This window comes from Procambarus clarkii, chromosome 29 (genome assembly GCF_040958095.1).
Source record: "Procambarus clarkii isolate CNS0578487 chromosome 29, FALCON_Pclarkii_2.0, whole genome shotgun sequence".
NCBI lineage: Eukaryota > Metazoa > Arthropoda > Malacostraca > Decapoda > Cambaridae > Procambarus > Procambarus clarkii.
In genome coordinates this window covers 7,553,880-7,581,389 of record NC_091178.1, presented here as the reverse complement: position 1 = coordinate 7,581,389, position 27,510 = coordinate 7,553,880, and the positions used below count along the sequence as shown (strand labels likewise).

Genomic DNA, 27,510 nt, shown 5'->3' with positions numbered 1-27,510 from the left:
CCTCCCCCCCCCCCCACCCCCTGCCAGATCTCTTTCATTCCCCCCCCCCCCCCCCCAAAAAAAAAAAAAAACTTCCTTTAGAACAAATATAATAATTGTAAAATTTATTTATTTTATTATTAAAACAATTAAAACTGTGTGTGGGCGTCAGAAAATAAAAAGAGACGGCGCCAAAATTCCATCCGAATGTAATTGTAGAAAGAAAGACTTTTTGTAGATATCGTAGAGTGCTGCATTGCTACTTGTAGTCAACGTTATTCTTAGTAAATAAAACTGAAAAACAAATAAAATCAGACAAGTGTCTTCTTCGGAACCTAACATTTTCTGGAACATGTACGGTTTATCACCATTGTTGTTCACTTTCTACTTGTAATTGAATTTCTATGTTGAGGCCCCCCCCCCCACTCGAACTTGAAGTGCCTCTGGCCAGGTTTATTGTTTGTGATGTGTGTCTATGTATGTACTAACACGTTGTACTGAACGGGGTGAGAATAGCTTGAGCTACCTCATCCCTTTGTGTGTATTTTACCTCAATAAACTTATTTCAATTTCAATTTCAATTTCTGGCCCCGCCCCCCCCCCCCCACCCAAGATCTAAATCTGCATTTAGGCATTAGACTTGGTTTATTAGATTTTTGCAACAATTGTCTCCGGACTAGTGCCAGGCTCCTCCGCCCACTGATGGCACGTTCTGACAGTACACATAATACTGTTCACTGTCATTGGTCTTCTTAACCAAACTCATGTACAGTACAATATATATTGTTGTATTATAGTTAGGAAGTAGGACTTGTATTAAAACTAATCTTTATTTTGTATATACCTTCAACATTATTACTATATAATATTATTAGTTTTAAAGTAATTCCTTTTAAGATTTAAATCATTATAAATTACTGAAATGAACTGTTGCTCGAGCAACAAATAACCATATCACTGAAGGTTGAATCATTTACTGTACGTTATTTTCCTACAACACATTTAGTTGATTGAATCATGAGTTTTATTGCATACAAATTATTTAAATACAACTTATGAACAAGTTGATGCACTTTCAGTTGTGACCAAGTAATAAACAATACACTTACAGAGGTGAGGGTGTAGAGTAGAGTTCAAGTTCAAGTATGTTTATTGAGACAAGAAAAAAATACATATCAAAGGGATAGAGTAGCTTAGGCTATTTCTACCCCTCTCTACTTCAAGTCCCTCAAGGGGCGCACAAATGCAGTGAGTACAAATACACAAATCACAATACAAGAATCCCATTTAACATTGCAGGTTAATATAGTAAGCACAGCATATAAGTGTTAGACTCTTGGGGCAAAATTCTTGTAGCTCTTGCAGAGTGCCCTGACGCCCGTCTGGTCCGCCACACACCGCCACTTGTGGGGTGTAGTGTCGCCAGATATGGCTGATGGCATATCGGTGCCATATTGGACTGTCACTTGCTTAGCTAAATGAACTGTGGGGGTTCAGTTCCTGAACCCCCTTATGTGCCTCTGTAACCCTTTCCACCACCGCCCGCGGGATGGGTATGGGGTGCATAATAAAGAAATTGAATTAACTTACAACTGCTATAGTTTTTTAAACTATACATTTATGCATTATAAGCTTCTTTAAGAAGTATTATGAACATGAATATGTGGTAGTATTTAAGAAACGAAATTGATCTTATATGTAATATATCACACGACTTATATATATAAAGCTGTTTTTTCCACACATTGGTGATACTTTTGCAAGTATATAATATTAAATGGCAAATTACGAAAACAAACGGATGAAAATATAGAATAAGATGTATATACAAATTTTTGTATATAGATGGTCTGTTTATATTAGTGATAACATGAAATATGACTACAGTATTATTGTTTAGCCGTCAGCTCAGAAAGGAAAGCGACCGAGTTTGATTGGTTTGTATACGTTTCCTTAATCCTAATGCTTCTGTTCACCTAGCACTAAATTTGTATAACCAAGTCGAGCTGGTGAACTGTTGTGGGTTATAAAGGTAAACATTACTCACCTCTGTTGTGGGTTACATATTCTGGGGAGCATTGGCCGTACCTTGATAAACCTAATTATACAGGCTTCCAAGTATCTCTCCCCAACAACGGGAAATCATAACATTGGTTTCTAATAACCGCATGTAATGATATATGGATAAAGCAAATATCACCCGAATGAATGAGAGACCATATATAATTACTAAACTCATGTGACAAATATAATAAATTAAAATTGTCTTTTGTTACCGCATTTGCGTCTATAATTCTTTTTGGAGAAGGGAACCTTTGACAAGCCGCCGGGTTCCTGTTCCCATCGTGGTCACTGATTATGGCCCTTAGGATTATTAGAACCGCCTATACCCACCAAAATTGAACAGCAGTGTATGTCAGTGTAAAGTCCATATACTGCAATTCAAAATCTAGCTGGAAAAAGTCATCAGGAAAAATGAGGGCAGCATTGACAAGCTATCAGCTTCCTGTCCCTGTCGAGGCCACTAGATAAATAGCAGTTGTTGACTTCAGAGCGGCGACAATCTTATGCGTCCCGACGTACCCATGAAGGGTTAATCGTGAAGCCTAATGGCAAAATGAATGTCACCTATCGGCGGTGACATTCATGTACATTCGGCGGTGAAACTAATGTACTCGCCTTTGCAATGTAGCGCACCTCGGAGCGAAAAACATACTGATGGGCGCCCCAGGAGACCCTCGGAGAGGTAAGCACCGGCCGCCCCCACACAGAGAAAGCAAAAACTCGTCCCCCTTCTCAAACGCAAAAAGTCATCCAGTGATCCCCAGCAGAGCCGGCCGCCCACGACGGCTGAGGGCACACAGGGAGCCCACCAAGACCCACCAACTCCCAGCACCTCTCAGCCAAGCCGGTGCCAGACTCTCCCTGCCCGAAGAACCAGCCAAAAAACGTTCAAAATTTATAAACTATCCTGTGACAGCAGACGATATGTGCGCCAGGCGTCGCAACAATCCGGACAGTTAATTACGAACGCTAAACGGCAGTATCAAAATCCAAAAGCGGGAAACAGAACGTGATCCGGCGGCCGCGTCCGCTCGTCGTTAGGGTTAAAGCAGGAGTCCTAGAGAAATGGTGATCCTCAGGTAAATTCAGGTAAACTCCAACCACTTGGGCTGGATGGTAGAGCTTAATTGCTTAATGCAGGCCGGCGTTCAATCCCCGACCGTCCACAAGTAGTTGGGCACCATTCCTTTCCCTCCCCGTCCCATCCCAAATCCTTATCCTGATGATTGATTGATGAAGATTAAGCCACCCAAAAGGTGGCACGGGCATGAATAGCCCGTAAGTGGTGGCACTTTTGAGTCATTACCAGTATCAAGAGCTGATACTGGAGGTCTTTGGAGGTGCGAGTGCACCCTGCATGACGGGAGATGTCTCCCGTGCCTTATCCTGACCCCTTCCAAGTGTTATATAGTTGTAATGGCTTGGCGCTTTCCCCCCCTGATAGTTCCCTTCTCCTGGATCTCTAATAGCGCAAAACGCTATGCGTGCTAGTGGCTTTTCAAGAATGTAAAATCAACATCATTTCTATGTACTCTCTTAACCCCCAATGTATCTTTAAATAAATATAACAAAATAAAATAAAATTAATATTATTGGTGTTCTAATATGGCGTCCAAACATTACCTACCAATTTATTCGCTATCAATGTTAACCCACTCTATTAATAAAAGCTCTGTGGTGTTGACGTCGCTTACTCAATGGAGCAGGTCGTCACTCACCTGTGACAGAAGAAAACGTTGTTTTACTGTGAAATATGAAAATAATTTCCTCTGTAAATTGGTGAGTATATATGTATACTGTATTTTGTCTAAATTTCAAATACCAAATACAATATAACAATAAAAATGAACGTATGAAGTAGGTTGTATAATAATTCAGTAAGGGTATATGTGTCGGTGTGGGCAACAGGTGCTGCTCAGACAATCATGGTGGACCACAAGGGGCGCCAGGCCGTGGTGGGGAACTACCGCAAGATACGTCTCGCCATGATGCTTCTTGCCTTTATTGGTATTGGTCTCTCCCTGTACGCTCTGTATGTGGAAGTTATGAAGGAGAGTGACGCGGCTTACCAAGCTATGTGTGACATCAGCCCCTCCATCTCCTGCTCCAAGGTCTTCACCTCTAAGTAGGTTTCACTCACCGGCAATTATATTGTTTAACTTGCTTTAAGATTAAGTCTTATGCTGTATCCATATCAGCTTAACATTTCCCACTGACAATTACCCACTGCAACATTTTTTTGACACATGTTCATGATGCCATCACTGTTCTGTAAGAAAATAACTGTTTGCTTCACTGTTTTATATTTTGTTTATCAAGTTGATGAATTATTACAAGCTAGACCAACATAACTGTACCAAAACACTATTTACTATGAAAACAGACTGCCTAACTCAACCTAACCTAACAAAACCTAAATTTTATTTATTTTTATTTTATTTTATTTATATATACAAGAGTTTTACATTCTTGTAAAGCAACTAGCACGCATAGCGTTTCGATCAGGTCCTTAATCCTAATTTTCTCCTGAATACGACCGTCAAATCGTTTAACAACCAGGTACCCATTTACTGCTGGGTGAACAGAGGCATACAGCTAAGGACTGGCACCTAATCAGTCCTCTTTGGCCAGGATATGAACCCAGGCCAAATTGCTCCCGAAGCACTGGGCGAGTGTTTTACCATTGCACTACGAGGACTGCTAAACTAACCTAGTTTAATTCAACCTCCTAAGTGTGCATTTGCCCACTAAAAACTGAAAAGAAAGCATCAGTGAAGAAAGCAATTAGCATTTTGATAACTCTATTTTTCCTATACTCACTAGATATTTTTTTGAAGTGATCCTAGCATCAAATGCTACTTTCACCAACATGGTGCCAATGGTTTTGGGTTGTTTCTGCAGAGGAAATGCATTACAGTATTAGGTCAGACAGTTTTATGTTTGTTAGAACAGAATAAAGTTGAGCAGGATTTGCTGTTATACCTTATACTGATTTGATATTGAAAGGAGACATTTTTAAATGATGTATGTGAACCATGAGGCATCCTCACAGTGAAGAACAAGTTTACACCAATACAGTCCTACAGCTAGGGAGAAATTCAAACACTATAACAGTTGTGAATGAATACTGGTATTCATACATAAAATCTATAGGTTTATATCATAAAAAGTACTGTACTACCAATTATTAGACTAGAAGAATATCAATACTTTATCTCAATATAAATTAAAATTAGGTACTCTATTTTGTATGACCTTTAATTCAGATAAAATACTATAATATTGTCTATATTACACTTATGCAATACAAATACTTGAAATAACATTAATATTAAATGCAAAACAAAGTTTGTGGATGCAACTTTATTATTAATATAAAAATTTGTTTTGTTGGGATAAGTCTGTGCTTAAGTAGGTACATGTATACACTTTAAGCTTGTATCGATATTCCCCCAAGATGACTCTATTGACCCTCCCCAGGATGCAGCCCCACAACAGTTGCCTAACTCCTGGGTATCTTTTAACTGCTAGGTGAATAGATGCATTAGGTGAAAGGAAATACGCCCAACCCTTTCTGTCCTTCCTGAGAATGGCACCCAGGATACCTGATTGTGAGTCGAGAACAAAGACAACTATACTACAAGACCCTGTATTGAATTGAAGAGTTGAAGCTGACATTTCAGTGAAATGGCAAAAAAATGACAAAAAATTGATCAATAAACTAAAGGAGTTGAGAAACTTATTTCAAAACAATTCAAAGCTTAAGATAAAGAGATGTCATGTGATTAAGATAGTAGTAGGAGAAGAGAACAATGTCCTCTACTCAGTGAGTCGGAACTAATCCTATAGTATATATATCTTCACCAGCAAGCAAGTACAAAGGGATAATATTCAGAGTAATAGTGTGCAGAATGCAGTTATTTCTTTGCCATTCCTAAAGCGCATCTGTATTTATCAGTTATAATGGTAAAAATTGTTTGTGTTGCATTAAACTTATGTTTAATTAATTTATATTTGCCAACAGGTATGGTCGGGGATTTGGTATAATTGGAGAGCTCTTAGGCGATGACCATATAATGAACCAACCTAATAGCATCCCAGGGATCATCTTCTACTCTCTTATTATTGTTCTTGGTGAGTTAAAGATGGACGAGTTTAATGTTCGAAATTAAGCAAATGTTCTTCGTTCTCTAGCAGCTTTTTTTTCCCTTTCCAATCATTGATTGTATAACTCCTGTCTCTACAATTTATTCATTATTCCTGTGTTCTTTGTACACATTCTTTTGAATAAACATTGTAATTTATTGTACTGTATTTAACAATGATTTTTTCCTCTTGATTTAATACTTAGGAAATATAAGAAGACATTCCATAGAGTGGGACACAGCCATATTTGGCCTTTATTAATCTGCATACCACTAAAATAGATAATTTTTTAAATGTTTACTTTTTCTTTCATTCAATTTAAATGGGGAAGTGGTGGTTTAGGTGTAGTACTGTATTAGTACCACAGTAGTATGATTATTCAGTTATATACTAGTCATCACTGCACTAGTGAGTGCACTGATGACTAGTAATGAAACAGTGCCCAGTTGTCTCACTCTGGCCAGGACTCTTAACACATACACCACACACACACTGCTGTCTCCTCCCCCTCCCTCCCTCCCTCCCTCCCTCTTCCTTCCTCCTCCTCCTCCTCCTCCTCCTCATTCTTCTTCCTCCTCCTCCTCCTCCTTCCTTCCTTCCTTCCTTCCTTCCTTCCTTCCTTCCTTCCTTCCTTCCTTCCTTCCTTCCTTCCTTCCTTCCTTCCTTCCTTCCTTCCTTCCTCCTTCCTTCCTTCCTTCCTTCCTTCCTTCCTTCCTTCCTTCCTTCCTTCCTTCCTTCCTTCCTTCCTTCCTTTCTTCCTTCCTTCCTTCCTTCCTTCCTTCCTTCCTCCTTCCTTCCTTCCTTCCTTCCTTCCTTCCTTCCTTCCTTCCTTCCTTCCTTCCTTCCTTCCTTCCTTCCTTCCTTCCTTCCTTCCTTCCTTCCTTCCTTCCTTCCTTCCTCCTTCCTCCTATAATCCTCTTCCTCCTTTAAATTTTGTTTTAAAGAATATATTAAAGAATAAACTATATTGTTTGCACAGGTATTGTGGAATATGGCTGGCATAGGAGCTGGGTATACCTCCCTTGATCAGCTATGACCAAACCATGTCTAGTTTACATACCAGTGCTGACCAACCATTTCTTTACTTGCTAACTTATTTTGTATCTCTTGACTATCTAGGCAACTGCATATTTAACATCATTACATCCCATAATAACTCATAAAATAGCTTCCATGTAACTTTATGTTGTAACACTCTACTGGATTTGTATTATTAGATAGAGAAATAAAGGAAGAGAGAGGTTGTAAGAGAGGAAGAGGGGATTTGGAGACGTAAAACTGTTAAGCATGTGGTTTGAAAAAGACAATAGACCAGTTGGGTCAGCACCAGTCACTGGAGGTGTAAGCTATAGTCAGCAATTTGCAAGGTGTGTTGCCGTTCAGGGGTTAGTTCAATCACAACAGAGAGAGAGAGAGAGAGAAATTCAATGTATATTCATTTTAATATATAAAATTTAATGTTCTTGCAGTCAATTTATCAAACTTTCTGCTTACAGTACTATAGTTCATCTAGGTTACAGCAGTTATCCCTGTTCCCCTGTGCCTAGTCATTATACAGTTTATCCTAAGTTATTCCATTGTTTTCTTGTTCTCCAGTGATTTATCTCATTTAGACCTGACTATCTTCATTTAGTCCTTGCTTTCCTGAGTTATAAATTTACCCTGTGTTCCCCTATTCTGTGTGATTATCAAGTACAGTACATTATATTACCTTTCTGTAAACTTAATCTCATAAAGTAGAGGAGTCATTTATTAACTTTGATTTATTAATTTTTTTTGTAATTTAATATTTAGACAAAAGGGAGTTGCAATCATTATTATTATAGCAATTAAGACAAAAATCTCCACCCCCTCCATAACACTGTCAAGGCTCAAATTGTTTATGAATATTTTTACGTTATCTAAAAATAGTAAGAAGTAAGGTGATTTTAATTAATGTATTTACAGTACATAATTTTTCTTCTATTAGGAGAAACCAAGAGCCTGAAAGTAGCAAAGGTGCAACGGACTGTCATCAGTTTATCTAACCTGATGAGTGCTTACCTGGCTTATCTTCTGTACTTTGTGCTAAAGGACTTTTGTGTTGTTTGTGTCAGCACGTACATCGTTAATATCCTCCTGACTACCTTGGCATTCATGCGTGTTTCTGCTCTCCAGAGACTTTCAAAAATCAAAACCAAATAACTCTATTTTAGTCAGAGGTAAGAAATGAAATTCTGAGATTCAGCAGCGTCATTTAATCCAGCTTATTTCATAAAGTACTTCTTGATTTCTTATCCATGCATATGATATCTTTATGTACTTTGTTGTGTTACATAATAAACAGGTATTGTAATTCAATATGCTGAGATGGAAGTCCTAATTAGCCTGATATAATGTGAATTAAGTACACAATAATTCACATATGGCTTACATGTTTGCAGTTTCATAATTTATGTTGCTCTAATTACTTTGATCAAGAACATTTTTGTATACTGCCGTGCATTCCAAATACTGTACATTGGCATTAGAAGGTCAGTCTATTCCCTGGTTCTTACCAAGAACCAATATGATGTTTGGTTACATAGAGCCTAATACAAAGCAACACTAGTACAAATGAGTAAAAATCTTTCCATAATAATATGGTACAAATACAGTGCTCATGTAATTAAATCTTTTCTTTACCATTATAAATATAAGACTGATTTACTTAGGTTGTGATCAATGTGTGTTTTATTTCTGCTAAATCTATGGTATGGTGTAAGAATGTTAATACTGTATAAATAATCAGTATTAAGCTAAAATTGCAATATATGTAAAAATGCATTTCAAAATATTAAAACTTGTGTTAGTTATTTTTTAGTCTAAAAATTATGAACTTGACCCAAAATGTATGAGCTATTAAGTTGAATATTATGAAGCAAGTAGTCAGTGTCAGGTTATAAATATCTTTCTCTGTTAAATAATTATGAACATTTCAAATTGTTACAAGTTTAATTTTCATCCATGTTGTGTACAGTATTAGGATGGCAATCTTGGTAGGTTGCCATAATTTTTGTTTTTTAATAATTCTACCGAGACAAAAAAATATTACTTTATTTGCTTTAAAGATGAATATATTATTGGTTAAATATTAATAAAACACACAATCCCTTTTTGTATCCTCTAAAATTCCTAACTTAGCTCATAGGGTTATGCAAAACATGCACTTAATTATCACAGATTCTGGCATGAGTACACCGCTTCCACACCTTTGGCTTCCTAACATGCTGTAGCCTCCAGCACTGCTATCACACATGACTAGAACATTGACAGGCTTAATTTTCATGTGTAAATTTTAACAGTCTCCAGCACTACTATATCACTTATGTATATCCTCTCACCAACCCTCTTCCACTGTCACACAAATGTTATTTTCCTAACGCAGCCCTCCTCCTCCTCCACTGTCAGAATATTACACGCTTTGTGAAGTACAAGAATAACATTGATCTTTTGAGATTTATGCACCTGACAATAGAACCGAGCTATGGGAACAGGTTAAAACTCACTCTAACAACATTAGAAAAAGAGGAGTATTTTGTAAACAAAAAGTGGTCAAAAAAGTGACCAACTATGGCAGTACTGTACCATAAAAATAAGCTGCCTCACAAATTACAGTAAAAATAAACAGCAAATCTCATAAACCATATCTCATTTTAGATGCTGCCATTGTTGAGAACACTGAATTCAATAGTCTATTATTGTATTGTAATATATCTTCCCAGCTTGGATCCTTTCGATAATTACTTACTGTAATGTAATAAATATATAGCTGCTGCCTATTATGAGTACTGCTCACATGCGCTTCTTTATTAGATAATACCATATTAAAATTTTAAGTATGAAGCATCCAAAATCTATACAGTATAGATATTAAATAAGTGAAAATTTTGCTGGCCTTTGCAGTTGATTAGTAATAGTTATTGTTGTTTAGGTTTTTCTTCTATCTCAAATTTAAAAAGACCAGTACAATCTGATGTCTTTTATACCACCACAAACTTCAGTATGGGATAGTGTGCTGCTCATGTCTGCACACATCTATGGACAGAAAAACTAACATGGTTCACCATTTATTTTGTATGCGTTTATTATATAATAATATAGTACACCTTAACACTGTCTCTAATATATAACAACAATAATTACACAATTTATTCATCACTGTCGGCATGAGAAGTGCTTGGCATGTCAGCTTCATCATCCTGCAAACCCACCACAGCCTTCTGTCTTGCGGGTACATAAGGAACTGCGCCAGGCTTTGAGTGTCTTCGAAGATTAGCCTCCCTGAAAAATTATATACAATAATTGAGTAATGATTAATCACCTAGAGAGCAACTTTGTACCATACGCTCTGTGCTCAATACAAGTATCTATACAATCAACACATTGAATGCAGGATCAGTCACATTGTGACGGCTAATCGGCTGCAAGCAGCGATAGCCTGGCTGATCAGGCAGCATTATACTAGGGAAAGCCTTATATAATGCTGGGCAGTGGGTGAAGAACAACTTTCAAAATCAAACACAAGTGAAGTATAACAAGATTAAAAGTACAGTATTGAGCTTTATGAGGAACTCATTTTCTAATATTTCTTTTACAGTACAGGTACAAAGGAGCAAGAGTGAATCTGAAATTTAGTAAAAAGTATAATAAAAAAAAAAAAAATATTTTCACAGGAAAGCTTTGTTGTATAAAAAATATTAAACCACATAATGGTTGGTAACCAAATTATGATGGATATTAGCATAAATTTTCTCATATGCTGATTACTGTTTAATATTTTTTAATTTGTCAACCACACTTCCGTAGAAATAAACATACCATTCACCTGGGCTCTAGGAGACTCAAATTGCGGATCCCATGCGTGTGAGGCAGAGGCGCTTTCTACTCAGCTGTGAGTAGTCTTAATAAGGAAAGATTCAAGAAGCAACTACTGCTGCTATGCTGGAATTTTCAACTTTCCCCGACTACTACTGGAGCTCAGAGGAATTAGTGACCCTCGCCCGCGTCATTAACAATTTATATGACGAGGGCATGGATCACTAATTCCTCTGAGCTTCAGTAGTAGTCAGGAAAAGTTAAAAATTCCAGAATAGCAGCAGTAGTTGTGTCTGGAATCTTTCCTTATTAAGACTGTTCACAGCTGAGTGGAGAGCGCCTCTGCCTCACATGCGTGGGGTCTGTGGTTCGAGTCTCCTAGAGCCCAGGTGAATGAAGTTTTTCATTAGTTAATTTCAGTTAAATTTTTACATAACTATTACTTTAATACAATAGACATACTTCCTGGCTCGGCTGTCCTTCATAATACGATGTTCCTGTTTGGCATGGTAGATGTGTTTGGGCAAATGTCTATGCCGTAATATTCTACGCATTTCTGGGAAGTGACCATACTTTCTCTTGAGCTCTTCTGCATAATTGATGGCAGAACGTTCTCTGGCTCTCATCTGTTTGGTATCACAATAAATAAAAATAAATAAAATACTGTATTGTACAACTTTTGTAAACTGAAAGTAATCTGAAATGTCATTTTTTTATTTGGCCCTGCAAAAATTTTGTTTATTTTTGCACACTCAAAAAATATTTTAATTGGTAAGTTCATTATCAAGCATAAAAGTAAATACATCACAGAATAGGCTAATATTAATATCAGAATAATTGAATACATCAACATTTTTTCAACGACATCAAGTAAAAATGCGAGATGAAGCATAAAGAACAAGACATCATTCCCATAGTCACTGATAGGTAAGAACTGTACTGTCCATTAATTTGAAGAGAAATGAAAGTATCTTGTGTGACATGTAAATTATGAAACAAAAATAAATAATTTTCCTTTAAAAGTGATTTAAGCATTAACTGAAAATGTGTATATTTTGGAACACTTACAATACCCATCTTCTCATTTGATTTAGCTTTCCACACACGAACATTGTGATCAGAGGAGCCAGAGAGAATGTATTTGTTATCTCCTGACCAGAGAACACAGTTCACTTTGAACATTCTCTTTGTATGGTAAACATCATGACTTCTTCCCTGTAGAAAATTAAATCACAAGACAATTAGTAAATTTGTAATAAGTGATATAAATTTACATTATCATAATGTGTTATATTGGATTTTATTTTTTATCAAAAGGAGCATAGATGCTCATTCTAAATATGTTCCCCTCTCAAACTTGTATAACCCTGCAGGGATGCTAGAGAATTCTGTGGATCCATGTACAGTACTTGGATACAGTCAAATCTAACTTGTGAAAGCAACCAAGTGAGATTGCACTTGGAAAATGTATTCAGTGAAAATTATTAAATTAAATAACGTCCACAGGTTGTACAGAAATATGCCAAGAGTCAAGAGAAAAATCCTTCCAACACCCATTTTTGTGATGGGGCGAGCAAATACCCTGGGGTACTAGTGCAGGATTAAGGAAGCAAGTGAGTGAGTGCTACAGTTCCCCAAATCCCTTACATTATATTCACTTACTTCATCTGTCTTAAAAATTCTGATGGATTTGTCGTAGCTTCCTGTACAGAATTCTCGGCCAGTTGGGGCATAGTCAAGATCAATGACAGCAGACGTATGACCCTCATGAATATTGATAACTCTGTTCTGTTTATTCATGTTTCTGATATCGAATGAGTAGACACTGGAAATACAGTAGATGAATAAGTACAGTAATATTAAATCAAATGACCTACAGCAGACATAATTATACAGAGGTCTGTAGGTCTAACATTAGACCTACAGACATTAATATTACCGGTATGTCATTTACCATTATAATGATATATGAAATGGATTAAATAGTAGGCATGATAATACAATTTAAAATAAGAAAATGAGAGAAATTTGTTTGCTAAATGACCAAATAAGAGAAACCACACAGCCGTCAATTCAAAATGCTACTACAGTGCAATCAAATTTGTATTTGTGTTAATTTGTATGTACTGTATACAATATATGTATACAAATATACATATATTGGTATGAACATATACAGTATAAATATTACATTATACAGAAATAACAAATATTACATATATACAGTAAATACATAATCATTTACATTTTATAATACAGTACACATTCATATTTAAATTTTATCATAAATTCTGAGGGTCTGGAGATCCCGTTGGCAGTCAGTTTAGGGACTAAGAACCAATAAGTTTATTTGAATATGACTGATGTGAAGTTGCAATTTACATGAAATGGTGTTCAATCATAATAATGTACATGGAACAGAGTACAATATCAGTCCTTTCATATATTGCAGTCCTCACTATATGAAAAGGGTAATTAGGGGTACAGATGATAATTAGCTCAGCTGCCAAATCATGAATTTTTGCATTCACTTTAATCATAAATATATATATATTTTTAATTAACACTTTACTTACTTATAATCTTCACTGGCTGCTGTCAATATGAATGCCTCCATGGGGTTCCAAGCCAAGGCATTGACACGCATAGTCATCTTTAACTTCTTCACCTCTTTAGCTCGGGTGTCGTACAAAACAATGTTATTTGCATGGTCACTGGAAGCTGAAAACAATAAATCACAAAATATGTATAATAATTAAATGTGCAAATATATGCTTATATCCAATACTAATTTTGATTTACCAGTAGAAACAAACTTGAAGAAAAGTTACCAAAGAGGTCAGTCTCAACAGGGTTGAACTTGACAGATACGACACTGGCATCATTGCGGTCCCCACTGGTACTCCAGTCATAAGAGAACTTAGGGGCTTTGGTGCTAGCATCCCATAACAACACCCGCTCACCACATGTGATGAACTCATTTTTGTATCTGTGGTGGGTGATGCCTGTGATGATTGACTGAAAGAGTGAAGGCAAAATTCTCATGAGATGTAAAATGATGCAAACTGATGAAAAGCTCTGCTGCTTGTATTAGCAAATATGTTAATAACTAAATATTTTCACTACATTATTTCTATTACAAAAAGAGAACAAACAAAAAGAAATAACTTAACACATATATTGCAATCAATAAAGAGCTGTTAAAGAAATATTCATTACCTCCTGTGTGAATCCCTACAGTGAACATCTAAATTTATATTACAGTAACCTTAGCCCTCATCTACACAAATTCCTAGTACAAAAATTCAAAGAAATGCAAATTTGTTTTTAACATGCAAGGTCTAAGTGCACAGCTTTTGGAATTGTTTATCCAGGCATTCACAATGTCTAATTCAGCTGTATGCAAGTTGTAATAAGCATGTTTGCTGTTGTATTGCCAAACTGCTCTCATCTCAAGTACAGTACAGTATTTCTCTACATCACTGTCAGCACTTTGTGCTCCCTATAATAAAATTACAGATGGTTCACACATACCATTAGTTCAGAAATTCTGAAACCTATTCAAATAAAAACAAATATGTGGAGCAAACCGAGGAGTAGCATTATGAATGCCATTTGAAACAAATTGTGGATTGAATGTGTCCACAATTTCAGCAGATTCATAAACACAAAAGTTGAAGTGGCTGACATAGTGAACCTTGGTTGAAGAATGAGCAGGAAAGGGTTCAGTGACTTTCCAAGTGGAAAATGAGTTGAAGGTCATAGGATAAATTCCCTTCACAAAAATCACAAGATTTTGCAAGCCTAATGCAGGCAATAGATGAAAGATCAAGAGGATGAAATTACATGCACAAATATGAGGGAGTAAACAATGAAAAACTTTATGAGCACTTAAGGTTAATTTAATTATAATCTACTAATATTTTAATAATGTATTCCACTAAACATTTTCTATAATTAATAAGGGAATAAGGGAAAATATGTATGTAGAATAAAGCTTAGATATTTCAGTGAGCAAGAACTTGATATAGTTACTAAAAGGTCTCTATGCCAGTAAACCAGCCATGCATGTGATGTATATGGCACTTGCTTGTAAAAAAAAAAGCAAGAATGTGTGTGAAGGCTGAAGATAACCTTAGCAAGAATATATGCAGTACTACAAAAGCCAGATACAGAGAGGAATGCAAGTGTAAAAATTTAAAGAGTGAAAAAGAAAGCCGCACTTATTAAAACGGCACCAAAGATTAAGATAAAGATGACCAGAATAGGAGTAAGTGCAGTATGCAAAAATAAAAACCAGGATGAGAGTAAATATGCCTTATGTACTTACATCACACAGCCAAGTATCTATCGGTAGATCTTCATTCTCTTCCTGAGCCCGTTGCAGGGACCACCGCTTTATGGTCTTGTCATTCCCAACAGAAAAGAATGAAGCCCCATCAGGAGCTGCTGTAATCGCCCATAACTGACCATTGTGAGCCTGAATGGTCCATTCACATTTTTTGTGGGTAATGTCCCATAACTTCAACTGCAAAATAAATATAAATTATTATTTTATCTTCAGGTGAAAGTAAACATAAATTATTATTGTTTTGTCTTATATAACAACAGTACAGAGTACTGTACAGCATATGCCCACTTTAACTGACTCTTCTTGCTGCAACCAAAATTATGTTGCAAAGTTGGTTAATTTTTAACTTTTATTCCAAATATTTTTTATATTTTAACTAGTGCAAACAGCAGAGCATACTTTTCCATACATATTTTCACTCAAAAATACTTGAAAAGGCAGTTACAATTTATGTCTGCATTTCAATTGAATGATGTATTTAGTATACAGTACTAAGCATTAAATAATAGAAGCCAGAGCCTTACTCACCTCCCCTTCAACTGTTCCTGTGAACACACAGGACAGTCTACTTGGGTGACGGCATATGGCAGACACTCCTTCAGAATGCACGAGACTTCCAATAAAAGGCTTAGCAAACACCCTCTCTAGTTTGACAGCATTTAAGGCCAACTTGTATTCTCGTACTGCCTCAAAAGGATGGAGATCTGGATCGTAGTTTCTCTGCACTAAAATATAAGCAAAATATATAAATACTGTACTGTACTAAACTACATTGTAATTAGAGCTTTTGATGAACATTTACCAGAAATGCTTATCTGCTTTCTTAGCTAATGAATATACAAGTTCGTGTGTACTGTATCTTGTATCAGCGAATACATAGGTAGGCTAGACATGCCTATTTATGGGGTAAGGTCAAATCATAGACAAGCATTTCAACAAAGATTATTTTCTAATTGTCAAAACCATATACTGTATTTAGTTATCATAAATTAGGATGTATACGATTAAGTTAAGCTAGGCTAGGCTAGGTTAATATAATGATATGCAGTAATTATTAAATTAAAAACATATACAATTTGGTCATATACCACTGTATTGTACTGTCTCGGGGTTTAGTATCTTTATACAGGCAATTTTGTACATGAAATGGTTTGCAAATACAGTAGTTGTTTTAAATAATTACATCCAATAAGGCAGCCAGTTTGACTTATATCAAGGTCCCTCCCCCTCCCAGAAGATTGAATTACTGACCTTCCCCAGGATGCAAAAAAAAAAAAAAAAAAGTTGGCTAACTCCTGGGTACCTATTTACTACTAGGTGAACAGGGGTATTAGGTGATAGCAAGACTAACTAACCATTTCTATCTTGCCCAGGATTCAAACCCAGGATTCTCGATTGGGAGTTTAGAACAATCCCGGCTGGGCTAACCTGAGATAACCAAGTTTAGCCAATCTTAACCTAACCTAATTTTACCTAATCTAGCATAACTGAATGATACATAATTCTCATACCTAGAAATATAGTTTTTGTGTATATATGTGTGTATATCACGAAAATAAACATAAATATATATTTGTGTATATATATATATATATATATATATATATATATATATATATATATATATATATATATATATATATATATATATATATATATATATATATATATTGGTTGCTTGCTAGGTTAGATTAGGTTTAATCTGTATGGGTTAGGATGGTTTAGAGGTGATGTGTAGGGTATCCTATGGTTGATGGTGACCTAGGGGGGGAGGGGGAAGAGTGGAAGCCTATGGGGGTCAGAGTGGTGGCCTAAGGGGCCAGAGTGGTGACCTAGGGGGCAGAGTTGAGTTGTGACCTAGGGGCCAAAGTGATGGCCTAGGGGGGGGGGGGGCCAGAGTGGTAGCCTAAGGGGACCAGAGTGGTAACTTAAGGGGGCCAGAGTTGTAGTCTAAGGGCTAGTGTATCACTGCTTACCTTTATGGATATCATTCTTAGTCTCCCTAAGATGGTGATCCGGGTTTCTAGATAGAACTTTGATGCTTTTTATCGACATGTTGTTTAATTTACGTACACAATTATATATTTAATCGTCAAGTTTGACAACAAACTTGCAACACGTGTCTCATAATGAGAGGTTTCCGGATCCCTGAGCGTCCCCAATGACTTTGTCCTTATTTATATGCTGTATATGTATATTACATAACTAAAATTCTATTATTTGTTAAAAAATAGCTTAAGCTATATAATAATTTGTTTCTTTGTAACTATATGTAATAAAAATATCAATGGAATCAGATCGAGATGAGAATCGGGCAACGGTTCGAACAGCGGATTTCAGAGTAAAAACATTACATTTCGTATACTATTTTCGTTCAAAGTAATTTTATTGATAATAATAATAATAATAATAATAATAATAATAATAATAATAATAATAATAATAATAATAATAATAATAATAATAATAATAATAATAATAATAAAAATAAATAATAATAATAATAATAATAATTCATTTTGTAGGGGACAGGAAGCCTGTGTGTGTATATACTTTAGGCAAGTATGGAGGTCGAAATACTAACACTCTCCAATTCAATTTCTTTCTTTATTATGCACCCCATACCCATCCCGTGTCCAGATAACAGTTAACAAACTGTACCACCGAGGCCCCTCCATATACATTTTATATAAGTTAAAGTTGTTTATTCGTTGTTATGTAGATGTTTTATACACGCATGAGATACAATATGCTGAAAACATTGTTAGGGTACATTACGAGTTATATTAATTAAGGTTTTAATAGCCCGAAACACTATGCGTGTTTGTGGTTTTTCAAGAATGTAAGAACACCGATGTTACGTACAAACCCATTGTACCTCCTTGAATATATATAAATAAATAAATAAATAAATAGCCGTCAGCTAAGTGGTGTCCGAAACGACCCCAACATGCTAGGCAAAAATAAATGCTATAAATAAGCAAAATAAACATACGACAGTTATGTTTTCTTATATAATATTTTTTTTTTAGTCTTTCCGCCGAGAAGTGACGTATAGCATCCAGGCTCGAATTTTATTTTACAAAGAGACGGGAACGGAGTGTGTACGACGGCCCTGTGCTATAGCTGCTGCTATCCCAATAACAACAACAACATAGGCCAACCATTCCAGTTACAGTTAAGAAAGCATAACTAGGAGTTACTGTTTGCTTTACGATAGTGTTGTGTGGTGAGGAATGATGGAGAAGCTCGCTCTACTGCCTCTCTGCCACAGAAGTCTGTTGTCTCTCTGTCACAGGAGTCTGCTGGGGCCTGCTGTGGTAAGTCCATTATAGTTTGACTATGGACCTTTTAACATCTAGTGCCAGAAGAGAAGGCAAAGCAAGATAAGTTAAGGGAACTAAATCTCACATCCCTAAAGGAGAAAAAACAAGGGATATGATCACAGTTTACGAGATACTGAGGGGGGGTAGACAACTTTGCCAAGAACAAACTCTTTAAATTTAGAGAAGGTAAGACAAGACAACATAGGTAGAAGCTGGAAATTCAAATAAGTAGCAGAATGTAAAGAAATACTCATACCCTATATGGTGGTCAATAAGAGGAATGCACTGAAAGAGGACTCCTGGTTCAACCTTGATGACAAGCAGATGTCTGGACACTTGCTCTGTTGCCAGATCACATTCTGTTTCACGATTTTTACCCATTGGGTTTTGATACTGCCCAATGGCATACCTATTCAATAGTCTAGATTGTTGCCTCGCCTGGCACACATATTGCCTGCGGTCACGGAAAAGTTGATATTCAGCATTTTAAACTTTTTGTAGCTGGTTCTTCTGGCAAAGAGACAGTGTCTGGCACCAGCTTGGCTGAGAGGTGCTGGGAGTTGCGGGTCTTGGTGGGCTCCCAGTGTGCCCTCAGATGTGGTGGCTGGCTCTGCTCTGCTGAGGACCACTGGATGATTGTTTGCATTTTAGGAGGGGAACGAATTTTTGCTTTGCTACCCAGTTTAGCAAACCTTATGTGGGGTAGGGTTGATGCTTCCCTTCCTGAGGGACTCCTGGGGCTCCCTAATCATCAGCCCATCAGTATGATTATTCGCTGCAAGTCGCATTTGTTTCTGCCAACAGGCAAAGTTCATTTAGCAATTAGGCTTTGTGATTTACCCTTAAAAGGTATGCCAGGGTGCATCCAATCCCTTGATTGTCATCGTCCCTAAACCAACAACAACAACACAAAGAAGTTGCAAAAGTGACCTCTATTCACAACTTTAAGGCCAGATTTCACAAGGAATTTAAACACATTTGAATTATGTTGCAACAGGTACAACAAGACTAGGTGTAGTATATATGAACTTCTCTAATGTTTTGATACCACATAAAAGACTAACACAGAAACTGAAAGCATGTTTGAAAAAAAGAGAAAGGAAAGTATTGTCTTAAATGGGAATGAGTCTGGCTGGAAAATGTTTGTGAGTGGAGCCCTGCAAGGTTATATTTTGAGGCCAACCCTTTTTTGTAATACAGTATACTTCCATAACATAGATGAGAAAAACACAAACCAAGTCATAAAATTTACAGATGACACAAAGTTCTATAGTACAGTGGGAAACAAAAAGATATTGAAGCCTTGCAAAGTGAGTAACATAAAATGTACAAATGGTCAGAAGACTGACAAATGCTTTTCAGTTTTGAGAAATGCATGACTGCATATAGGGCATAACAATACACATCATAACTACCATTCCAATAACACAGTCATGCAGCAGATTGGTAAAGAAAGGGACCTAGGAGCATTGAAGGTTGCTCACCATGAAGAGGGCTATGATAAAAAAAAGCCAACCAAGCATTAGTAATCATCAAACAAAGCTTTGAGCTTAAGGAAGAGGAAATGGTTATTCATCAGTAGAAATTTCTTGTGTGCTCCCATCTGGTCTATATCCAAACATGGAGATCTTTCCTTCATAAGGATATACTGTACCTGTTGTGAAAAAAAGTTCAACACAGCACAACAAATATCATCCCAGAACTATGTCATTTCCCATACAGTACCAGTAAAGATGTTGGAAGTACTGTATACTGTACTGTATCAGTTAGATAATACTGTATCTTGTAAATTGGAAGATACAGTATTATCAGATCATTTGTTTAAAAGCTCCAATTTAACTCACACAAAAGGCAATAGCTTTAAGCTCAACAAGTCACATGTAGGACAGAAAACTTGTGATGTTTTTCATTCATAAGATAATAAACTCTTGTAATTGCTTACTGATGAAGTCATAAATGCCCAGATAATACTTTATTTTAAAATTCATCTGGAAAAATATCCTTAGAAATAATGGGAGCACCTTTGACATGCCACCAGCTTATTGTCCCTGCTGAGGTCACCAGAGAAGATTATCCTCATGTAAATTCAGGTAAATAAATCTATAGGATGTAAATGGGGTCCATAATAAACAAATTAAAACACTCATGTTAGGTTAGGCTGGCTTAGCTTAGGTTAGTATGGGTTTGATTGTGCTCGCATTGTTGTAGTTGTGGTGGATGAGATACAGATGTTAGGTTCCATCAATTAATCCTTAACTGACTGATGTACTGTATAAGTTCCAGAGCATATTGGATTCTAGGTTTTTTAAATCTGCTAAGCCATCTTGGACATGCAATGACCTGTATCCTTAATGACCACCAATAACATTGACATAGAGATGCAAATGATGCATAAAAATAAAGCAAATTACTGGACATAGGACCATATGTGACAAGCTTTTATTTATACCCAATCAAACTCACTTGTATTTATGTCTAAGCTTCATTTGAAACACTAATGATGATGTCAATTATTACCTGGTAATTTGTTCATCAAATTAACAATCCTATTTCACACAGAAATCACAATAGCGTGATGCATCAAATGAACAAAATTTTTGTTCATTCTACAAAAATTTCCCTTTGTTCATTGTTCATCACAATTTTTTGCTATTGTGATTTCTGTGTGTATTGAAGTGAGGGCGAAGAAGTAGAACAGCTTGTTGGCAGAGCTTGAGTACATGGGGGAATTGTGTAAAACCCTGATTTGTGTCTTGGAGAGGCTGCAGGCTCTGTGTGAAGTCAGTGGAATTCCCGGTTGCAATTCTTTTACCATGTCGTGGTATAGTCGACTAAGGCAGCGTCTGGGATCATCCCGGGCGTAAGTTCGAACCCTCATCACGGCCCTTGTGGATTTGTTCAACCCTCTTTCCAAAACAAGTACCAGAGTGTATTGACCCAGGTCTTATCTGAATTATTTTGTTCTATTTTGTTTTGATATACAGTATTTAGTACTTTATTAGCATTCATTTTGTTATACTATATCATCATATGTATACTGTACTGGCAATTCAAGCTTTAACCCCTTTTCACAATTCTAGAGAAAGTAAATTAAGCTTTCTTAATTTCCCTTCATATGGAAGGTTTCAAGTAAATTGATGTGCATTGTATAATATGGTATAGTATCAGAAACCGAACTGCATATCTAAATTTTCTTGACACAAGGTCAAGAAAAAAATTTATTATTACTAACATTTCCAGATATTAATCCCAGTATACTATTTAACTTATTTTGAATAGTTATATAGATTTTTCATTTAAGATCCCTACTTATCATGAATAAACAAAAAAAAATTATTTTTGTATTCAGATTTGGCAATTTGATCATTTTTCAGATTTTACTTGGTAACTATTATCATTACCTAGGCTCAGAACCCTACATTTGTCAGATTTAAACTACATCTGCGAATCTTTTGTAAATTTATTTCCCATTCTATCTTAGTATCATCTGCAAATTTAGTAATGATGCTTTTCAATCCAGTATCTAAATCATTTATATACTGTATATAGTCAACAACAGAGATTCCAGGACAGAGCCCTGAAGCATTCCACCTGCAACTTTGTCCTACTTTGAACTTCCTCCCAGTTGTGCTTTGTGTTTGTTTCCTTTGAAATAACCAAGAGCTAATCCAACTTAGGACACCATGTTCCTTTACATTTATAATAAAGCTTTTGCAGACATAATATCAAAGGCTTTGCTAAAGTCAAGATACAGTATATACAGTAATGTGACATGAAAAAATTATGCTAATACTCTATTGTACTTTTCATGGGGTCTAATTAATGGTATTAATGGTACCCACCTGGTTACCTGACACTTAAACGTATCACCAAGCTACATTGATTCATGAGCCCCTACTATGGACCAAGACCAGAATCTGACCCCTTTACTAAAGGTAAGAGTGTCTGGGGCTCGAGGTTCAACCACACTACCCAAGAGATAAACCACCAGAAAGGTAGAGAACATCAAAACAAGCAACTGCATGGTAGCCATGGTAATGCTGTCCCTATGTATATAATCATTACCCGCGACAAAATACTGAGCCATCACTCGTCTGCCCTACCAAGCAGTGACATTGGCCACCAGAGTGCTAGGGAAGCCACTGCACCCTTTGTGCAACCCCTGAACATCATAAGTCTCCACCACCACCATCTCAAAAAACAAGGGCTCAAACTCTAAGATGTCCAAACCAGACACAGGCTACATCAAATTTAAATGGATCACTGCTCCATAACACAGCCATTACCTGTGAAAGGGGCTCAGCTAACTCAAAAGTCCAGTGGAAACAATCCAAAATCCAACAAGATTATCACAGAAACAGGATTATCACAGTGTGCCCTTCTGGCACTGAAAGTGCCACAGATCACTCAGAAAAGGCATACAGTGGCAGCAGGCTTGGATAGTACAGCCATTCCTGTCTCCAAACATGAACCAGCAGAGCAAAATACAGTATTGTATCTACTGGTGCAGACCAGCCAGGATGGATTACCACACCCCACAGAAGGAAAAGGTATGCTACTACAGACCCACAAAGGAGCGAAGACTCGTGCAATACCTGGGAAAATTCCCTCAGGGGGAGGTCTTAAACCTTCTTTGGATTAAATGCAGGGGCTCTGTGAACAGCAATCAAGGAAAATAACCCTGATCTCATGTTACCGTAGCAAACACTAAAAGCAGGGCACCACACACCCATGTGAAGCATAAAACAAGGAGCAAAGGCTCCTATTCCAAAGTTCAAAGGATGGCTAAGACTTATCTATACAAGCAGACTTTGGGAAAGGCAAAGTGGAATGGTCCAAATCTTGTAAATGAGCAAGGTTGCATCCCAAGACCAATGAAGGCTGTTACTCCCACATGATGGGATGCATGAGAGACTGACCGATAACATAAGATGAGCATAAACATTACATTGTTTCATCATTGGGGCATCTTGGAATGCAGCACAACATTAGAGTTACCATGAAGCAAGAAAGTAATCCAACAAGTGTAACTCACACAGAAACGTTGTGCAAGCTCATACAGCAAACCATGGTGTTGAATGCCTACTTTGTACAAATTAAATTTCATATAGCAGGAGCAGTTTGAACTGTTTTATTTGTCAATTGAGCCACCCAGCCTTGTGCTTGAACTGCACACCCAATAAAATTAGCATTATATACTCTGTAATAATAAACACTTCTTTTTATCCTCAGATTCATCAACATTATTGTAGTGGGCGTAAAGGCAGTGGAGACACACACACTGCTTCACCAGACATTACAGAACCTGCCATACCTCCTTATGAAGAGAAAGTTGGGGAGCCCATCCATTTGAAGAAGGCTAGGTAATTACCTCATTTTGTAATGCTTAATCTGTTTATTGTATCTTATGTTCATGTATGGTATGCATGTGCACAGTACCAAGAGTTAATTACTGTATCTTGGTTAGTTTTTGTTAACAACCCAATCAAATTTGGTTTACACAAATACTGTAATTGGAATAATGATATTCCTTTTGTTAGCAGTAATATATATATATATACAAAAATAAAGGTACTGTAGGATGAAAAGAACCTGGTGATCAATCATTACAATAGCTTTATTTAAAAGATACCTCCTATATATGACATAATTAAAATATTAAATATACAATACTGTACAATAGTTATATGTAACCCTACATGCGGTCTCATGAGTACTTGGGCATATAGCACATGCTGCTCTCTATAGCTGTTATCAGTACAAATCCTATAGCTGTTATCAGTACAAATCCTATAGCTGTTATCAGTACAAATCTTGTGTGTATAACTAACAAGTGAATCAAGATAATCCCTATAGGCTCTGCCTTAGATTTGCAGTTCAGGACATTATAAATAGTTTCTTACATATATCCTTACCTTTACACAAGTGAAATACTGTAACACTATGCAAGATCCCTTACATTAAATTTTGCAGTGAACTTTCCATATTAAACTTAAAGAGCAAATTTCATCTATACTTCTCATTATGTTCAAGTGTGCAAGAAATGTATGTAAAACCCAGATGATTTAGAATGTGTATGGATGTTTCCAGATCCTGAAAGGGCATGAATTTGCAGGAATTTATGCAGCAAAAATTATAATTAACACGTTCACTGCTTAATGCCACATGTTCCGTCATAAAACCAAAATTCGGAGTATGCGGTATGACGCAAATGGTGTCATGCAAATTTTTTTTGCAATAGCTTATTATTAAGTATAAACATTGTGGGTGAATGAGTTTAACATTGGGTTGTGTGCTCACCAGGAATGCTCGGCCTACCTTCCAGTGCCCCGCCAGGCCAGCGAAAGTGTTAATACACAAAGCCAGTATATTCACAGCATGGAAGTACAATAGTACTAACAGTTATAACTACAGTATTAATAACTTCAACCATTGCAATTGTTTTGTCACAAAGAGTATCATTGATAAATATATTACAATGAAATATTCATCATAACCAGAATCTTTGGATTTCTAACATACTCTCTTAAATATTCTTACTTCATACAGGTTGGCGTATAAGATATATATACTTTTATAATATATCCTTGTATAAGATATATATGCTTTTAATATATATTATGTTACCAGTATTAGGCAATGGTTTTTTCTCCTCCAGACTTCAGTATCAGTCCAGAAAGCGTGGCATGTTGGAAAATGGCTTGATACTTAGTACCTTTGCACATAAATTCCTTGAAACTATGAATGAGCAGCAGTTGTCTATGTATGACCGCTTGATTAACCTTCCATCAAATGATTGGGAGATTTATTATTGGGCAACAGGTTGGTATCTTTATAAATTTATTACTAGTAGTTTAAGTTAAAACAATCTTGGGTGATTTATAATTTTATTGTTTTTCATACAGTATTTATGAAATTATGTAGCTGTGATCAAAATAAAGAAAGCAGTAAGCCAGTATGAAATTGTAATGAGATCCTTCGGATCTGTATCAGTTGGGCAATTCACCTAAAGTGGTTAGAATTTGTCTTATACCAATTAATGTTACATTCAAAAATTGTGTATAAAAATGCCAATCTAACAAGATATATTGTCTAGCTTCTAATAAATTTCAATAAAAATTTACATGTTTTACAGGCGTCCGGCAAACTCCACAAGAATTTGACAATGAAGTAATGACAATGTTGAAAGATTTTGTTAAAAATGATGACAGAGAGAACAGAACGATGCAGCCTGATCTACACTGAATTTTATTTATGTTTAGCTTACTGGAATGTAACAAGGACAAGGATATTGTACTATATCCAAGACATGGCAAGAACACTTGTGTAGGCAATAATTATTCTGCTATTACATCCCATATCTGCTTTCACAAATGTAGATTGCCAGTTTAAATTAAAGAGTAAGAAGGTATAATATAATAACTGTAGTGTATACACATATCTATAGCAGATTAGTTTTTGTAAATACTGAACAGGACAGCATGTCTAAAATACATTAAAAATACTACTTTGGAAATATTAACTAATCATAATACATTGTGCAGATCCTTGAATTTTACAAGACAATCATTCTGGCTTGATGACTTCCATCGATTCATCACCATCCATCTCACAGGATATTCAAAAGCTCCCAAGTTTCACCGGAGATGCCAATATGAGAGCAAAAAGACAAGAAAGAGATAAAAAGTATCAGATTCCCAAAATATTTTATTGAGGTACAAAATCAGAGGGACATTGGTAATGCAAGACTTACAATAATCCTAAAACTGAGGTTACACACAACTGTAAGTGGGCCAAGGATGAGCAGGGCATTGTTGTCATACGTGCCATTAGTTAAGCACATTTGGCCAAAGCAATTTCCTACCCCCTTCCCCCCCCAATGATTGTGATAGGAGGAAGACCATATTTATGAGTAGTTTGTTATCTGTAATATCAATTACTAATTGTTCCAAGTTGCAGATACCCAAAAAAGTAATCACTTTACGAGATGACACAGTGACACAGGCACAAATTGCTGGGAAGACGGGATACCACGAGAGTAGCTCTCATCCTGTAACTACACTTAGGTAATTACAAATGATTTTCATAGCAGCAGCATTCACAGGGTCATTCGAGAACCAAAATGCTTGGGTCCCCATCGTCATAAATCTGCTAAAGATATAATTTTGCATAATTAGGCAAAGATATATCACTGGATAATTTAAAGTATGAAATTTCCTGGATAAATACCAGTTTGTAAATAGGGCTCTTGATGGAACATCATAATTAATAATAGACAAGGCATCGACTGGATTGTTATATGGTAGAAATACTTAATTGATACTTATACTTAATGGAAGAAATTTCAGAAGGGCTATTTGCCCAACCGAACTCATAAATGTTGAGTAAAAACATTTGAGTTCGGTAGGGCAAATAGCCCTTCTGGAATTTCTTCCATTATAACATCTTATAAATTATAATTAATAATTCAATTTTGACTAAACTTGTAATTATAACAGCTTTAAAAAATAATCTACATACAGTATAAATCTAATGCACTCGTATATACTTACCGAGATTATGCACAAGGAACTTGTCAAGTACTGTATCTCCCTGCCAAGCCCAGGAGACTGCACCACTATCAAAGTTGCAGGATGTTCAAAAGATACTAGATAAGCATATCACTAGTAGAGACTAGTAGACAATATAACAATGATCACCCTGTATATACCCGACACGCCTGTGGAAGAGAAAGATCAGTTGTAAAATAAAATAAAACAAAAAAATTCTACATTGTGCAAATAATATCAGAACTTAAGATAGAATACA

General features: G+C 36.2%; 3 protein-coding genes across 6 annotated transcripts; 2 read left to right on the top strand and 1 right to left on the bottom strand.

Annotated features, from left to right (window-relative positions):
* Positions 1–474: 474 nt before the first annotated feature.
* LOC123764995 (succinate dehydrogenase assembly factor 2, mitochondrial) lies at positions 475–26,209 on the top strand. Of its 2 annotated transcripts, XM_069333406.1 has the most exons (5): positions 475–548; positions 18,524–18,696; positions 23,935–24,065; positions 25,361–25,524; positions 25,838–26,209. In XM_069333406.1, the coding sequence occupies exons 2-5, from the start codon at positions 18,613–18,615 to the stop codon at positions 25,945–25,947; spliced, it is 489 nt and encodes a 162-aa protein (XP_069189507.1). In that variant the 5' UTR covers positions 475–548; positions 18,524–18,612; the 3' UTR covers positions 25,948–26,209. The 2 variants fall into 2 exon arrangements, with proteins under 2 accessions (XP_069189507.1, XP_045609263.1); XM_045753307.2 differs by lacking the exon at positions 475–548 and having other exon boundaries at positions 18,446–18,696.
* On the top strand, positions 3,714–12,546 carry LOC138369789 (vitamin K epoxide reductase complex subunit 1-like protein 1). 3 transcript variants are annotated; one of them, XM_069333403.1, is made up of 5 exons: positions 3,782–3,822; positions 3,926–4,168; positions 6,068–6,177; positions 8,159–8,390; positions 12,532–12,546. In XM_069333403.1, exons 1-4 carry the CDS (start codon positions 3,797–3,799, stop codon positions 8,371–8,373), a joined length of 594 nt encoding a protein of 197 aa, XP_069189504.1. In that variant the 5' UTR covers positions 3,782–3,796; the 3' UTR covers positions 8,374–8,390; positions 12,532–12,546. The 3 variants fall into 3 exon arrangements, with proteins under 3 accessions (XP_069189505.1, XP_069189504.1, XP_069189503.1); XM_069333404.1 differs by lacking the exon at positions 12,532–12,546 and having other exon boundaries at positions 3,714–3,822; positions 3,952–4,168; positions 8,159–9,323; XM_069333402.1 differs by lacking the exon at positions 12,532–12,546 and having other exon boundaries at positions 8,159–9,323.
* LOC138369788 (DDB1- and CUL4-associated factor 13-like) lies at positions 10,269–17,680 on the bottom strand. The gene is made up of 9 exons (XM_069333401.1): positions 17,353–17,680; positions 15,905–16,101; positions 15,356–15,553; positions 13,857–14,043; positions 13,602–13,746; positions 12,688–12,850; positions 12,094–12,240; positions 11,488–11,651; positions 10,269–10,491 (listed from the first exon to the last, which is right to left on the bottom strand). The coding sequence occupies exons 1-9, from the start codon at positions 17,429–17,431 to the stop codon at positions 10,359–10,361; spliced, it is 1,413 nt and encodes a 470-aa protein (XP_069189502.1). The 5' UTR covers positions 17,432–17,680; the 3' UTR covers positions 10,269–10,358.
* Positions 26,210–27,510: the final 1,301 nt, after the last annotated feature.

Bases quoted from the DNA above. Each gene is read 5' to 3' on its own strand.
- LOC138369788 (XM_069333401.1), bottom strand. From the start codon at position 17,431: ATGTCGATAAAAAGCATCAAAGTTCTATCTAGAAACCCGGATCACCAT. The intron at 12,241-12,687 runs GTAAGTGAATAT...AATTTTCTACAG, and splicing joins GAATTTTTAAGACAGATGAA to GGAAGAAGTCATGATGTTTA. The intron at 10,492-11,487 runs GTATGTCTATTG...ATAATTTTTCAG, and splicing joins AAGGACAGCCGAGCCAGGAA to GGAGGCTAATCTTCGAAGAC.
- LOC138369789 (XM_069333403.1), top strand. From the start codon at position 3,797: ATGAAAATAATTTCCTCTGTAAATTG. The intron at 4,169-6,067 runs GTAGGTTTCACT...ATTTGCCAACAG, and splicing joins TCCAAGGTCTTCACCTCTAA to GTATGGTCGGGGATTTGGTA. The intron at 6,178-8,158 runs GTGAGTTAAAGA...TTCTTCTATTAG, and splicing joins CTCTCTTATTATTGTTCTTG to GAGAAACCAAGAGCCTGAAA.
- LOC123764995 (XM_069333406.1), top strand. From the start codon at position 18,613: ATGATGGAGAAGCTCGCTCTACTGCCTCTCTGCCACAGAAGTCTGTTG. The intron at 18,697-23,934 runs GTAAGTCCATTA...TTTTATCCTCAG, and splicing joins GTCTGCTGGGGCCTGCTGTG to ATTCATCAACATTATTGTAG. The intron at 25,525-25,837 runs GTTGGTATCTTT...CATGTTTTACAG, and splicing joins GATTTATTATTGGGCAACAG to GCGTCCGGCAAACTCCACAA.